Consider the following 14,354-nt stretch of genomic DNA (forward strand, 5'->3'; position numbering starts at 1 on the left):
GTTTGAGCCTAAATTTTCCTTGAGAAACTGTATAGTTCTAGGTTTCACATTTAAGTCTTTGATCCATCTGGAGTTTGTTTTTGTGTGTGGTGTGATACTTGCTGTTTCTTTTGTTTTAAATTTTTACTTATTTTGAAATAATTTCAAGTTTACTGAAAATTATAAAGAACAGTGTCAAAAACTCCTGAATATTCTTCACCCACCTCCCACAATTATTTTTACTTCATTTATTCTCTTATTTACTCTTCTATTCCTTCTTTCTTTGAGATTAAGTTGCAGACATGATGCCTCGTTATTGTTGAGTGCCAGTAAGTCAATTCCGACTCATAGCAACCCTATAGGACAGAGTGGAACTGCTCCATAGGGATTCCTAGGACTTTGCTGATTGTCTTCCTTTGGGTTTGTCAGTAATTTACTCATGATTAGATTCATGCGTTTACAAATTTTGTCAGGAACACCCCAGGAAGTAATAATGTGCTCTCAGTGCGCAATATCAAGTGGCTAATGATTGGTGGCACCTAGTGAGGTGCATGTGAGAGCTGGACAGTGAATAAGGAAAACAAAGAAGAATTGATGCTTTTGAATTTGACAAAGAATATTGAAGGTACTGTGGACTGCTAGAAAACAAACAAATCTGTCTTGTCGGAAGTAGAGCTGAAATGTTCCTGAGAATTGAGAATGGCCAGACTTCATCTGTTGTACCTGCTCATGTTGTCAGAAGGGACCAGTCCCTGGAGAGGGATATCATGCTTGATAAAGTAGAGGGTCAGCAACAAAGGGGAAGACATTCAATGAGATGGATTGGCACAGAGGTTGCAGCAATGAGCTAAAACAGCAACAATAGTGAGGATGGTGCAGGACCATCCTGTTCGTCCAACAACACCACCAACAATAAGGTTAATTTTGATCTCTTGTTTAATTTGTGTTTGATGGTCTTTTTCTGCTGTAATGTAAAGTATACAAGTAGATTTTACTTACTGATTAACAAGTATTTTGGGAGAGAGACTTTTGAGGCTCTGTAAGTATCTTGTTATCATCATTTTTACCTACTAGTTTTAGCTGCAAATACTGCCAGTGGTGATTTCCTAATTCTATCATTCCTTCTGCCTTTACTAGTTGATCTTCTTTTGTAAAGTAGATTTCTATTTCTCTCCTGTTTGTTTATTCATTTACTTATTTTATTATGTATGTACGCTCAGATTCCTGTATTAGTCAGTGGATTACAATCCAGTTACGTTATCATTTACTTTTATGTCTAGTGTGTCTTGGATTTGGCCATTGCAGTCCTATCAGGACTGTAGCTGGTTCCTGTATTCTTTTGACATGTCCCCATCATTGTTTGAGCACTTCTTTCTTTATGGTATAAGGAGATGTTCCAGTTGATGGTGTACTCTACTTGCTCTAGCCCTGGAATCAGCCATTTTGCCAAGGAGCCCTGGTTCATTTAAATGTGGAATGGTATTTAGAATCCAGAATTTGGGCTCTAGTTTTTGCTTATTGCCATTGGGCAGTCATTGCTTGTGGGACCTTTCAATGGTCATAACTAGAGTCAAGTTTACATAATGTCTACAGTAACATTCTGTGAAATAGAACGTTAAGTGATTTGGACATTGTGCTACACCATATCCCAGTCTAGTCTTGCTTTTTCCTTTAAGCATCTTGAAAAAGCTTCATGCCTGGATGCTGATTGTCAACGTGCTGAGAGGCATTCACTTTTGTGTTTAGTCCTCAATCCACATTAGTGGCAATTTCTCCATATCAGGTCCCTCTCACATTTTTTTTTTTGTTGTTGTTGTTATGTGCCGTTGAGTTGGACCCGACTCATAGCGACCCTCCTTGGGTTTTCGAGGCATTATCACTACGGAAGTAGATTGCCCCATCTTCCTTCCGAGGAGTGGCCGGTGGGTTTGAACCACCAGACTTCTGGTTAGCAGTCAAATGCCTTAGGCACTGTGCTACCAGAGCTCCTACATTTTTGTTAGTCTTGCAGTTTTCAGTGGAGCTGATTCTTTAACAGCTTGGAGAATTTTTTCTTTCTTTTTGAGGATCATTGTGATTGTTGAGTGAGACATGCACTAAGTTACAAGCTCTTGCATTCATTGATTTGCTACCTTTGTGTTATTTAATAACCTTTGTTTTCATTCCCCAGTTAATACTTCTCCTTTGCTTCTTGGTGCCACTATCGACTAGCACTGGTTTTGCTGCATTTGGGAGCCATGATAGACTTCACAGTAATTTTCTCAAAAGAAAATTAAACAGATACAACATTACAACATTCAAAGGATGTACAATATACAAGATTGGGTGCTACTGCCTATGAGTCAAAGCATATACTGTTACACGGTAAACTTTTTAGGTAGACAGTACATACATACATAAGCCAGTATCAGGCATTTGTTATCACTATCAAGACATATGGATTATAGCTTATATATGTACTATACTGTTATATGCCTGGGAGTACAATCATTTTGTATAAAAGGGACGTGACATATGTGTATTGTGTTTCAGAAGCCATTGTCTTCACTCTGTCCCATTCTCCAATCAGGATTTCTGAGCTCTGTTATAAACTTAAGAGACCATGGATGTGCATGTAGTCACATGTTACCCCAATGAATGTTATACAGCTTAAGGTACATGCACTCATGCATATCTATTCCTGTACCTGTCTATCAATATATCTGAAAATCTATGAGGCTATACTGGTATTTCCAATTCTGGTCCAGTACCTCTTGGTTTATTTTAGCCTTCCTCCTTCCTTTATTTGTGTCTTCTTCCTTTGTCCTGAATTTATTTGCTCTACCTCCCTCTATGGAAGCAGTCTCCCAAACAAATGGCCTGTCTTCTCAGCTTTGGCCCTGTTGGCCCCAGTGCTGTAGTCCCCCTTCCTCCCATGGTGCAAGCTTGGCATTCCTCACCACCACCAGCACAACAACTCATGCCAGTCCAGGAGTAAAATTAACTAATGCTTAATAAGGTTCTCTGTTGTGATTCAAGGCTGTTTATGAAGAAGGGGCAGTAGACTGAGTGATGAGACTTATGCCAGAATCAGAATGGCAGATTAAGTTCAGGCAGTATCACCCTGGTTTAAGAAATATTAATGTCCCTATGGAAGTCATTATTAATATAATTTGAAGTGAATTCAGAGGAATAGAAAAACTTTCAGGTCTGTATCCTCCTCTATTATCCGTGTTTGTATCTAGACGTTCATGTGTCTACCTTCTGCCATTCCAGCTATTTTCTGGATGAAAACCAGCCTTTTTCATGTATGAGACCTTGAAAGCATCATGATATTGGTGTAAATCTTGGAATATCACAGAGTGAGGTAAAAAAAAAAAAAAAAAATCCAGGACAAGTAGAGGGCTGTAGTCCTCTTCCTGCCCCTTCTGTTATAGTCATAGAAGAGGCTTAGGATTGACAATAGACTAGAAAAAGATGTACTAGTTGGCTTACAAAGTATTGGAAGGAAACGTACTCTGAGTCATATTTGGATCAGCATGGCCTGGTGATGTGCCAGATGTGAGAGCAATAAAATAGACATTTCTAACTGGATGTTCTTCTAACTCTGTGCTGTGAGTTTGCTCTGTGACCCCAAAGAACCATGCCTTCTAAGAAAGGCATCCTGGTAACACATCCTATGTAGAAACAAAACTAGGATTGTGAGCAGGAGATACAGAGTTTAACCAGTTTATAATAGTTGTTTTTTTTTTTTTTTTTAAGTGATAGCAATGGATCTTGTGAGGGATATTGTTAATTCTAAAGTATAATCTAAAGCCCAGACTTGAGGTCACAAAACAAAATAGTTAGTATAAATAAGGCTATTGGATGGTAAGTAAAATGTTGAAGCTATACATTTTTCTAGTTTTCTTTCTCTTTTTAATCAAGCAGTATCTTAGGTCCTGTGGAAGAATTGACCTGGAAGATGATTCAGGTGCGGGACTAGAATTCACATCTGTTGCAAACACGTGCACCATGATGCTGGGACCAGCAAGCCTGACAGTCGTGCTCGAGTTTCCCATAACTCCAGAAAGAATTGTTAAAAATCTGCAACTGTGACTATGACATTACACATCCTGTGTTTCACACAATATTATATAATAAAAATATGGAAGAAATAAAGGTTATGTTGTCCTAGAGTAAATGGTCAAAGCAGTGTATGTTTTTTACCAGCTTCTAAATCTGAACGTGCATGTGTTTGCTTAATACTAGGCATCAGACTTCAAGAAGGTTGGTTTATCTATTGGAAGATAATTTTCCAAAGGCACACTGTTCTTAACACTGGAAATTCTCTTTTCAGATGCTGTCTTTGCATTTCAATTACGCAACCCCGTGCACAATGGACATGCTCTGTTAATGCAGGATACCCATAAACAACTTCTAGAAAGAGGATACCGGCGTCCGGTCCTCCTGCTTCACCCTCTTGGTGGCTGGACAAAGGATGATGATGTTCCTTTGATGTGGCGTATGAAGCAGCATACTGCAGTGCTGGAGGAAGGAGTCCTAAATCCTGAAACTACAGTGGTGGCCATCTTCCCATCTCCCATGATGTATGCTGGGCCAACTGAGGTAGACTGTGTCTAAGATTTTCACTGAAGCACTGTTGAAACCACTCTTACTAAGACACCTCATGTCATCAACAGACCTATCAATTTTTCTTTTGTCTGTAGATTTGTTCCAAACATTCAGCAGCTCGAGTACTCCCTTGTTCTGACAGGGGTGTTCTCCAGAGGCAGCCCCGCCTCTGTTCTCCAGAGCCATCCCTTTCTTAAGAAAGGGAAGGTGGAAAGTGGCTTCTCTTACTCTTGTTTTGATTCCTGATCTCAGTTCTAAAGGAGGGAAAAATTCTCTGCAGAAAGAGGGCTGGGCCAGATGAGGAAGGTGTACCTGGTGCCGCATTACAGACACAACTCTGACAACACTGATCTTGTCCCTTTAAAAAAAGGCATAAGTTATTCTCCCCAAGGGACTGTTTTGGCCTGATTTCTGCTGTTTCTGAATTTTGGAAAGGCTAAAGGAATTTCAGTGGGAAGAAAAGCATGGTGTCTTAAGAAAAAAAAATTGAGGAGACATTCTTCATTTGTTCCTTTGTGAAGGACTGGAGTGTAATCGAATCAGGAAGTGAAACTGCTTCTTGATCTTGGGGGAGTTCTGGATTTCTACTTAAATAGTGGTCAGAAGGGATGTTTGGGCATCTTTTTCTATCCATATATAAAGAAGACTTAATTAGGTTTTGACTTCAAGGCAGAGTAGACTTTCAGTGATTGAATAAAGGAACGAATGTCCTAAAAAACTGTGGGTGGGAAATTCCTAGCCAGCTTCTTGTTCTCAAGATAGAGAATTATTATTGCATTATTTTTCATCCCATAGTGAAGGGAGATGAATCCACTTAGTGAGATTTATCTGGAAGGCATACCCTTATAAAAATTATCTAAGTAATTTAGTTGTACACACTCTGCTATGTCTCCCTCCAAAATAAAAAGTTTAAAGGGTCATCCAAATATATTTGACTATTTGGGATCAAGCCCAAACATTTTTGTTGGAGCTTAGTTTTGGAGTTGTGTACTCTGTTTTCTCTTTGTCCAGGGAAACAAACAAGCAAAAAATAACATCAAACTAAAAGATTATAGTTGACACTCCTTTTGGAACCACCCTAAAAAACTGTGCTGGGGCTTCCACGTTAGGTAAAACTCCTTATATTCTTCCCTTGTTGTTGGTATAAATGTTCGTAAAAATAGGCCAGTGTTAGTCCTTTGGTGGCCATGTGAAGCTCAGTCTCCATTACCCTGAGACTAAAAGAACAAGACAATGCCTGGCTACCACTACCAGACACTCTGATCTGGATCGCAATAGAAGGTCCTGAACAGGGTGGTAGAAAAATGTCGAACAAAACTCAAAATTGGTGAAAGAGCAAACTTATCATCTGATAGAGACTTGTAGAACCTCTGAGACTGTGGCCCTTATATACCCTTGAAACCTGGAACTGAACCCAACCTCAGTAATCACCTCTCAGCCAAAAATAGGCCTATGAAGTGAACAGTAACACCAATGAGGAACGTACTCCTTAGAAGAATCAACTATACAAGACCAGAAGGGCAGCATTTACCCCAAAGCAAAGTTCATAAGGCAGAAAGGAGTAGGAAAGAGTGATGAATGGCAACAAGGAGCCCAGGGAGGAAGGGAGAAGAGTGCTGTTAGATGGAGGAGATTGCGACTATGTCACGAAACAAAATTGGATAAATTATCGAATGGAAAACTAACTTGCTTTGTAAACTTTCACCCAAACCACAATTGAAACAAAAAAAAAACCCATAACAAACAATTTTGCTACAAGTTCTCAACATCTGTCCCCACATCAAGGGAACTGTCTACCCTTTAATACTGCCTCATAAATCTTTGTAAAATCCTAGAGTTTTGATTATGACAGAGGGCCTGGAATGACCTATCCTCTAATAGGGTTCATGTTAGAACATGTGTCCTGGGCCTGATTTGGAATGTTCTGTGGAGTTCCATAACATATACTCAGAGCAAGTCAAACTCACTGCCATTGAGTCTGTTCTGACTCATAGCAACCCCCGTTGAGTTTCCAAGGCTGTAAACCTTTATGGAAGCAGACTGGCTCATCTTTCTTCTATGGAGCACCTGGTGGGTTTGAACTACCAACCTTTTGGTTAGCATCCAAATGCTTTAACCACTATAGCATCGGTACTCCTGATAATATATACAGCTAATAAAAAAGAAAACATTGAGCGCATGCTCATGTGTCTCACACCAAACAGATGCTTTGCATCCATTGTGTAATTGAAACCCTACAACAATTTGGTGAGACAGATTTTATTCCCATTTTACTGATGACATTCCTAAAGCTTTGCGAGGCCAGGTCAGTTACTTGTCATCTTAAAACCAGTGAAACACAGAACTGAGACTGAAACTTAGGTCTGATTCCACAGCCTGTGTGGTGTGTTTCCCCAGGGCTCACTACTGCCAAGGAACCACCTAGCACTGTGCCTTGGTAGATGGGGAACTGGCAAAGAAGTTAGGTGCTCTGGGTGTCTACACAGAGCTTCTAGGTTTTTGAGGAAGAGTAAGTATAAAGGCACTTTAAGTCGTACCTGCTTATAGATCTCTACTGAGAGTATAAAAACCAAGAGAAGTGGTTCTTTTCAAGAAGCATCAGATCTAGCCATTTTTAACATCTGAACTTTTGAAGGATAAACTTCAGAAATTCTAGTAAACATTCTAACATTTTAAGCCATTTAATGTTTATGATCTAGCTGGATTAAAACTGTTAGATTGAGAGGTTTATGAAATCTATCCATTTCTTTTTCTCAAGTGCCTCACTTGTATGTCTGATGTATTTGGCATATTAACAGCCTTAAGTGAACAATTTTTTGTAGCCCAAAAAAAAACCCACCTTCATTTTTGTAGCCTTTCCAGTGACATCAGGAAAAAATCTGCCAGTAATGTTCATTTGCCAACTAATAATAATAAAATAAAAACAATGACTCTTCCTTTCATCATTTTCTGTAGGTCATTTAGAAGGCATTGGGACCAGATTTGTTTCTCTAGCACAAGATCTTTTCAGAACAATGAGCAGCTGTTAAGTCTGTTTGGTTATCAACAGGATGTTCATGATTTTCCAGTCTATAAAGATTTAATGGTTTAATTCCTAAATTCCAGTTTAGGAATTGTGAGGGCAGGGAGAGGGTGTGGAATGAGAGTTACTTTTCTAATGTTAAAAAGTTATTTAGATTTATTTTAAATTTTTTATTTTTGTGGGTATTAATTGACTATGTACAAAATTTTATTTGTTCCTTTTGAGAAAGTACTAAATTCATTTTTATAAAGGACAGAAAATGCTTTCCAAGACCTATTACATAAAACTGCTAAAAATAAGTTGTATTTTGGATTGTGGATAGATAGAACTAACTCTTGATAATTGTACCAGCTATATCCTGGGTTTATGAAGTTTTCAATAATAATTAATTATTAATTTTTTGGGGAAATGGTTGTTGAAGAATTTTTTTCTTTGCCACGAAAGTTACCCGTTCATTGTTAAATGACTCCTTAGTAGAAACTGATTTTGTATATGGGCACATGTTCTCAAATAGAGAAGAGTAATTAGGAGCTCTGGTAGCATAGTGGCTAAAGCACTTGAATGCTAACCAGAAGGCTGGCGGTTCAAACCCACCAGCCACTCCTCGGAAGGAAGGTTGGGCAATCCTACTTCCGTAGTGATACTGCCTCGGAAACCCAAGGAGGGGTCGCTATGAGTCGGGGCCGACTCGACGGCACATAACAACAACAACAGGAACATACTGTCACTTGGATGCCAGTTTATCTGTTTAATTAGTCTGTACTTCACACCACACTATCTGGCACAGTAAATAGTCTCTTTTCAGACTTAAACGTGCTCCTCCCCACAAACACTACCAAGTGCTCCTTAACAACTAATAGGAACATTACTTCCAAGATTTGAGCCTAATTATAGGAGACAGTGACTTAAAGCTTCAGTTGTACCTTTGAACCTCTTTGATGTCTTTGCTAGTTTTGTCTTCTTCTCATTTGTTTCATTCATAAGTTTGGTGTGTAGGTGACAGAGGTGTACTGTCCCTTCTGTTGGCCTCTGGGGTCATGTGTGATTTAATTCCCTTGCTATGTCTGCCTCACGCTTCAGCACATTCTCTCTCTCTAGCAAAGCAAATGGTTTTCCACACTGAGTGGGATCAGTGAAGACCATAAATACCCTCGTGCCAGTTTTGATCAGGTTTTGCTGCCAAATGAGACAAGGGACTGGAACTTGCAGAAGTTCTGATGACATGTCCTCATGCGTTAGTTTAAGGCCAATAAAGAGAAAAGGAAAAATGAAATATTTTTAGCAAAACTTTTAAAATCTGTTTAGTGTGTTATGGAAATCTTAGATCTTGTGAATATTTTTGCAAAATTTAGACATCTTTTCACCCCAGCTTATATAATGAATACAAAAAGTTGTGGTTCATGTACTTTGAAACACATTTAAGCAAGTTAAATAAACTTTGACTTGTATTTTAAGAAATGGATTTTATTTTTTTAGATTTGTTTTAAATGATTTGTAGATTGTTATGTCTAATTAATTTTGTTGGGAAATGTTAAACTGAATAAAATATTCCACCGTCGTTGCAGCTCCTGTGTCTATCCATCCCATGGAGAGTCTTTCCTTTTTCGCCGTCCTTCTCCTTTACCAAACATGATATCCTCCATGGAATGGTCCTTTCTGACAACATGACCAAAGTAGAGGATATGAAATCTGGGTATTTTCACTTCCACAGAGCATTCTGGCTGCACTTTTTCCAGGACCTGCTTCTGACAGTCCGTGATACTTTCAATATTCTTCGCCAGCACCACAACTCAAGAACATCAGTTCTTCTTATTCATTGTTCAGCTTTCACATGTATAAGGCTATTGAAAACACCATGACTTGGGTTAGGTGCACCTTAGCCTTCAGAGGGACATCTTTGCTCTTTAGCACTTTAAAGAGATCTTTTGCGGCAGATTTGCCCAGGGCAGTAGGACATCTGATTTCTTGACTGCTGCTTCCATTGGTGTTGATTGTGGATCCAAGTTATATGAAATCTTCGACAACTTCAGTCTTTTCTCCATTTATTGTACAGCTGCTGATTGGTCCAATTGTGAGGATTTTTCTTTATGTTGAGGTGTAATCCATACTACAGACTGTAGTCTTTAATCTTCATCAGTAACTGCCTCAAGTCATCTTCATTTTCAGCAAGGAGGGTTGTGTCGTCTGCATATCGCAGGTTGTAAATGACTCTTCTTCCAATCCTGATTCTGTGTTCTTGTTCATATAGTCTGGCTTCTTGGGTTGTGTGCTCAGCTTACAGATTGAATAAATAAGGTAAAGGATACAGCCCTAATGCACACCATTCCTAATTTTAAACCATGAAGTATCCCCTTGTTCTATTTGAATAATAGCCTTTTGGTCTCTGTACAGGTTCCTCATGAGCACAGTTAAGTGCTCTGGAATTCCTGTTCTTATCAGTGTTGTTTGTGATTTGTCATGATCCACACAGTTGAATGCCTTTGCATAGTAAATAAAACAAAAGTAAACATCTTTCTGGTATTCTTTGCTTTCAGCCAAGATCCATCTGACATCAGCAATGATAACCCTGGTTCCACATCCTCTTCTGAATCTGGCTTGCATTTCTGGAAGTTCCCTGTCAGTATACTGCTGCAGTTGTTTTTAAATTATTTTCGACCAATTTTACTTGCATATGATATTGATAAGGAGGTCTGGTAGCATAGTACCTTGACTGCTAACCAGAAGGCTGGTGGTTCAAACCCACCAGCCACTCCTCGGAAGAAAGTTTGGGCAGTCTTACTTCCGTAGTGATACTGCCTCAGAAACCCAAGGAGGGATTGCTATGAGTCGGGGCCAACTCGATGGCATATAACAATAACAACAACAACGATTTTGATAGGGTTTGATAATTTCCACATTCTGTTGGATCACCCTTCTTTGGAATGGTACAAATATGGATCTTTTCCAGTCAGTTGGCCAGGTAGCTGTTTTCTAAATTTCTTGGCATAGGTGAGTAAGTGCCTGCATTCTGGCATCTGTTTGTTGAAGCATTTCAGTGGGTATTCCGCCAGTTCCTGGAGCCTTGTTTTTCATCAGTTCCTTCAGTGCACCTTCAACTTCTTCCTTCAGTATCATTGGTTCTTGATCATATGCCATCTCCTGAAATACATGAACATCAACCAATTCTTTCTTGTAAAGTGTTTCTGTATATTCCTTCCATCTTCCTTTGATGCTTGCTACATCATTCAGTATTTTACCCGTAGAATCTTTCAGTATCGCAACTAGAGGCTTGAATTTTTTCATGTCATCTCCAGCATCATTTCTATGACCAGTGCCCTATTTTCCAACTACCAGTGATTCTTTGTTTCCAACTTTTGCATTCCAGTCACCAGTTATAATCAGTACACCTTGATTTTATGTTTGGTCAATTTCAGACTGCAGAAGTTGGTGAAACATCTTTAATTCTTTTGTCTTTGGTTTTAGTGGTTGGTATGTAAATTTGAATAATAATAATATTAACTGGTCTTCATTGGAGGCTCATGGATATTATCCTATCACTAACAGCATTGTACTTCAGGATAGACCTTGAAACATTCTTCGTGATGATGAATGCTATGCCATTCCTCTTCAATTTGTCATTCCTAGCATAGTAGATCATATGATTGTCTGATTCAGAATGGCCTAAACCAGCCCATGTCAGCTCATTAATGCCTAGGCTTTCGATACATATACGTTCCATTTCCTTTTTGACAGCTTCCAATTTTCCTAAATTCATACTTCATACTTTCTTTGATCTGATTATTAATGGATGTTTACAGCTGTATCTTCTCATTTTGAGTCATGCCCCATCGGCAAATGGAGGGTCCAAAAACTTTGTTTCCATCCACGTCATTAATGTTGACTCTACTTTGAGAAGCAGCTCTTCCCCAGTTGTGTTTTGAGTGCCTTCTGACCTGAGGGCCTCATCTTTTGGCACTATATCAGAGAATGTTTTAAGGCCATTCATAAAGTTTTCCAGTAATATACCAGATAGTGTTTCACTGCTAGTCAAGGTTTTCACTGGCCAATTCTTTGAGAAGTGCATGACCCCTTCCTCCTTCTCCTGAGTCTGTCCTAGTCTGCAAAGATAGTGTAGCACCATATTAAACACACTAAATGAAAAAGAAAAACAACAAAACCAAATACCTGTTGTTGTGGATTGAATTGTGTCCCTAAAATTTGTGTCAGCTTGGCTGGGCCATGATTCTTAGTGGTGTGGTCGATACATAGCTGAGTATTTTATTAGGGAGTGTCAGATAGCTAAATGTGCAGAAAAACACCAAAAATTAGTGTAACAAAATATACTTATTGATTAGATACGATTCATATTGGCTAGTGTTAGCATGAAAGAATCTGGAAGGTACTCCAAAGTGGGGGGACACTGAAACAGGTTATATAGGTGGGGTAGGAGTTCTGGTAGCATAATACCTAAGGCATTTGACTGTTAATCAGAAGGCTGGTGGTTCAAACCCCCTAGCCACTCCTTGGAAGGTTGGGCAATCTACTTCCACAGTGATACCAGAAACCCAAGGAGGGGTCGACTGGACAGCAGTGAGTTAGAGGTCACTTAGTCTCCTGAAGGTCATTGTTATTTTCCAGAAGACCCCATTGCTAAGGCAAAATGGCCTCTGCTAAGCTGCTTTTACTGGGCTTTTGTTTAATGTGAAGGTGACTTTAGAAACAGTTCTTTAAAGACTAGGTTCAAAAAAGGACACCTAAGGGCAAATGGCTGCGTGGGTCATCTCAACACTCCATAGACCCAGAAATCTGGATTCCAGGAGGATTAAAAGGGTTTCTCAGGAGGAAAAGTTTTTCAAAAACCTCCTAGCAGATTTCCCCAAAGGTTACATTATTCCGTCAGGTGTCCATGCCATATGGCAAGGAAGGCTGAGAAAGCAAAGATCTGGTGTTTTCATTCCTTAACTAGTGGGAGCTCTGGTGGCATAGTGCCTAAGGCATTTGACTGCTAATCAGAAGGCTGGCGGTTGAAACCCACCACCCACTCCTCAGGAGGGTTGGGCAGTCTACTTCCCTAGTGATACCTCCTTGAAAACCCAAGGAGGGGCAGCTATGAGCTGCGTCTGACTCGACAGCAGTGAGTTTTTTGGTTTGGGTCATCACGAAATAACAAGGGAGAGAGAGGTCAGTTACATTGGCAACCAGCAGTGTTTGCCACATGTGAAAGAGCAACAAAGCTTTCTTTCTTTCTTTTTTTCTTTGTTTTTTAACGTGGTACATAGATGGAAGTAAAGCAGAAGGATAAGTCATTTATTGTTCAGTTGGCCATTTACAGCTTCTTAAGAGGCTTTAGAAATGATCTTGTATTCCTTCACCTGTATGCATTCAAACATTTTCTAGGCAAGAGGGATAAAAAGATACATCTTGATCTCCTCCTGCTGGCAAGTTAAACAGCTTATATTGGTTTTTATTGGCTATCTTCTAGGCAGCATGCCATCTTTTTCTGAGAAGTAATGGATTTTCTTTAGAAATACTGATTAGCAAGCAATTGATTCAATTAGGATTTTCAGAAAATGGTTAGCAGAATAAGAGCAAAAGCAGCAGTGGTTGTGACTATCCTTTATTGAGTGCCAGGGGCTCTCCTAAGTGCTTTTAAGTCTACTTATATGTTAAAAGGAGCTCTTATGGTGCAATGCCTAAGGCATTTGGCTGCTAACCAGAAGGTTGGCTGTTCAAACCTACCAGCTGCTCCTGGGAAGGAAGATGGGGCAATGTACTTCTGTAAAGATTTGCCACCTTGGAAACCCAATGGGGGTCGCTGTGAGTTGGAGTCAACTCTATGGCAGTGGGTGGGTTTGGGGTTGGGTTAAGCATTATCATTCTCATTTTTATGAATTAGAAAATTGAGCCTTAGATAAGGAATTTTCGCAAGGGCACTTACTTAATAAGGGGCAGAGCCAGTATTCCAGTGTAGGTCAGCTTGACTCCAAAGCCTATGTTCTTAACCACATACTCCACCCTGTAGGTTTTAATGCAGCCTCTTTTTTGCTCTGGTAGCATAGTGGCTAAGACACTTGCCTGCTAACCAGACGGCTGGCGGTTCAAACCCACCAGCCACTCCTCGGAAGGAAGGTTGGGCAATCCTACTTCCGTAGTGATACTGCTTCCGAAACCCAAGGAGGGGTCGCTATGAGTCAGGGCTGACTCAACGGCATATAACAACAACAACAACAACATTTCAGCAGGTTATAAGTTAGTTGACTTATACCAGGCATTCTTGGAAGAGTTGACTGTGTTTTTCTTACTTGTGTCTGTTGAAATTTTTGAAATACTCTCACAGGGGACCATTCACTAAAATGTAATTTGAAATCATTTAAATCACTGGTAGGAGAATGTTGACTCCATGTTTGTTGTGTTTATATTAATTTTCTCACATAACCTTTAGAAGTGCTCAGAGAATTTAACTTTCTGGCGTTTTTACAAGACTCAAAACTAGGAGAACTGGCCACTGCCATCAGTATGCTCTGTGACAGTGGTGAGGTGGTTAATTTCTCTGGGCTTCACTTTCCTGGATTGTTTTAACAGGGTGGAGAGGATTGGATTAAATGATCCAATCATCTTTACATATTAAAAGGAAACGTTACATTCAGTTTACTTACCTTTCAATACTTGAATGATGTAAGAATTTAGGCATAAATATTTAATGAACAAAATTAGTTTAAGTTCACCTAAGTTTAGAGAACATAGTTGTTTTTTTTCCTTTCTTTCTTTTTTTTTTTTTTTA

The 14,354-nt window shown here is 39.4% G+C and overlaps 1 protein-coding gene across 1 annotated transcript in view; it reads left to right on the top strand.

Annotated features, from left to right (window-relative positions):
- Window positions 1-14,354, top strand: part of PAPSS1 (3'-phosphoadenosine 5'-phosphosulfate synthase 1) — a 167,023-nt gene that overhangs the window by 102,441 nt on the left and 50,228 nt on the right. Inside the window, exon 10 of the mRNA XM_007940773.2 lies at window positions 4,298-4,566. Coding sequence (XP_007938964.1) covers window positions 4,298-4,566 — 269 coding nt within the window. The remainder of the gene's footprint in view (window positions 1-4,297; window positions 4,567-14,354) is intronic.

The sequence above is a fragment of the Orycteropus afer genome, unplaced genomic scaffold, assembly GCF_000298275.1.
Source record: "Orycteropus afer afer isolate SDZICR_OR568_19922 unplaced genomic scaffold, OryAfe1.0 scaffold00071, whole genome shotgun sequence".
Lineage (NCBI taxonomy): Eukaryota > Metazoa > Chordata > Mammalia > Tubulidentata > Orycteropodidae > Orycteropus > Orycteropus afer.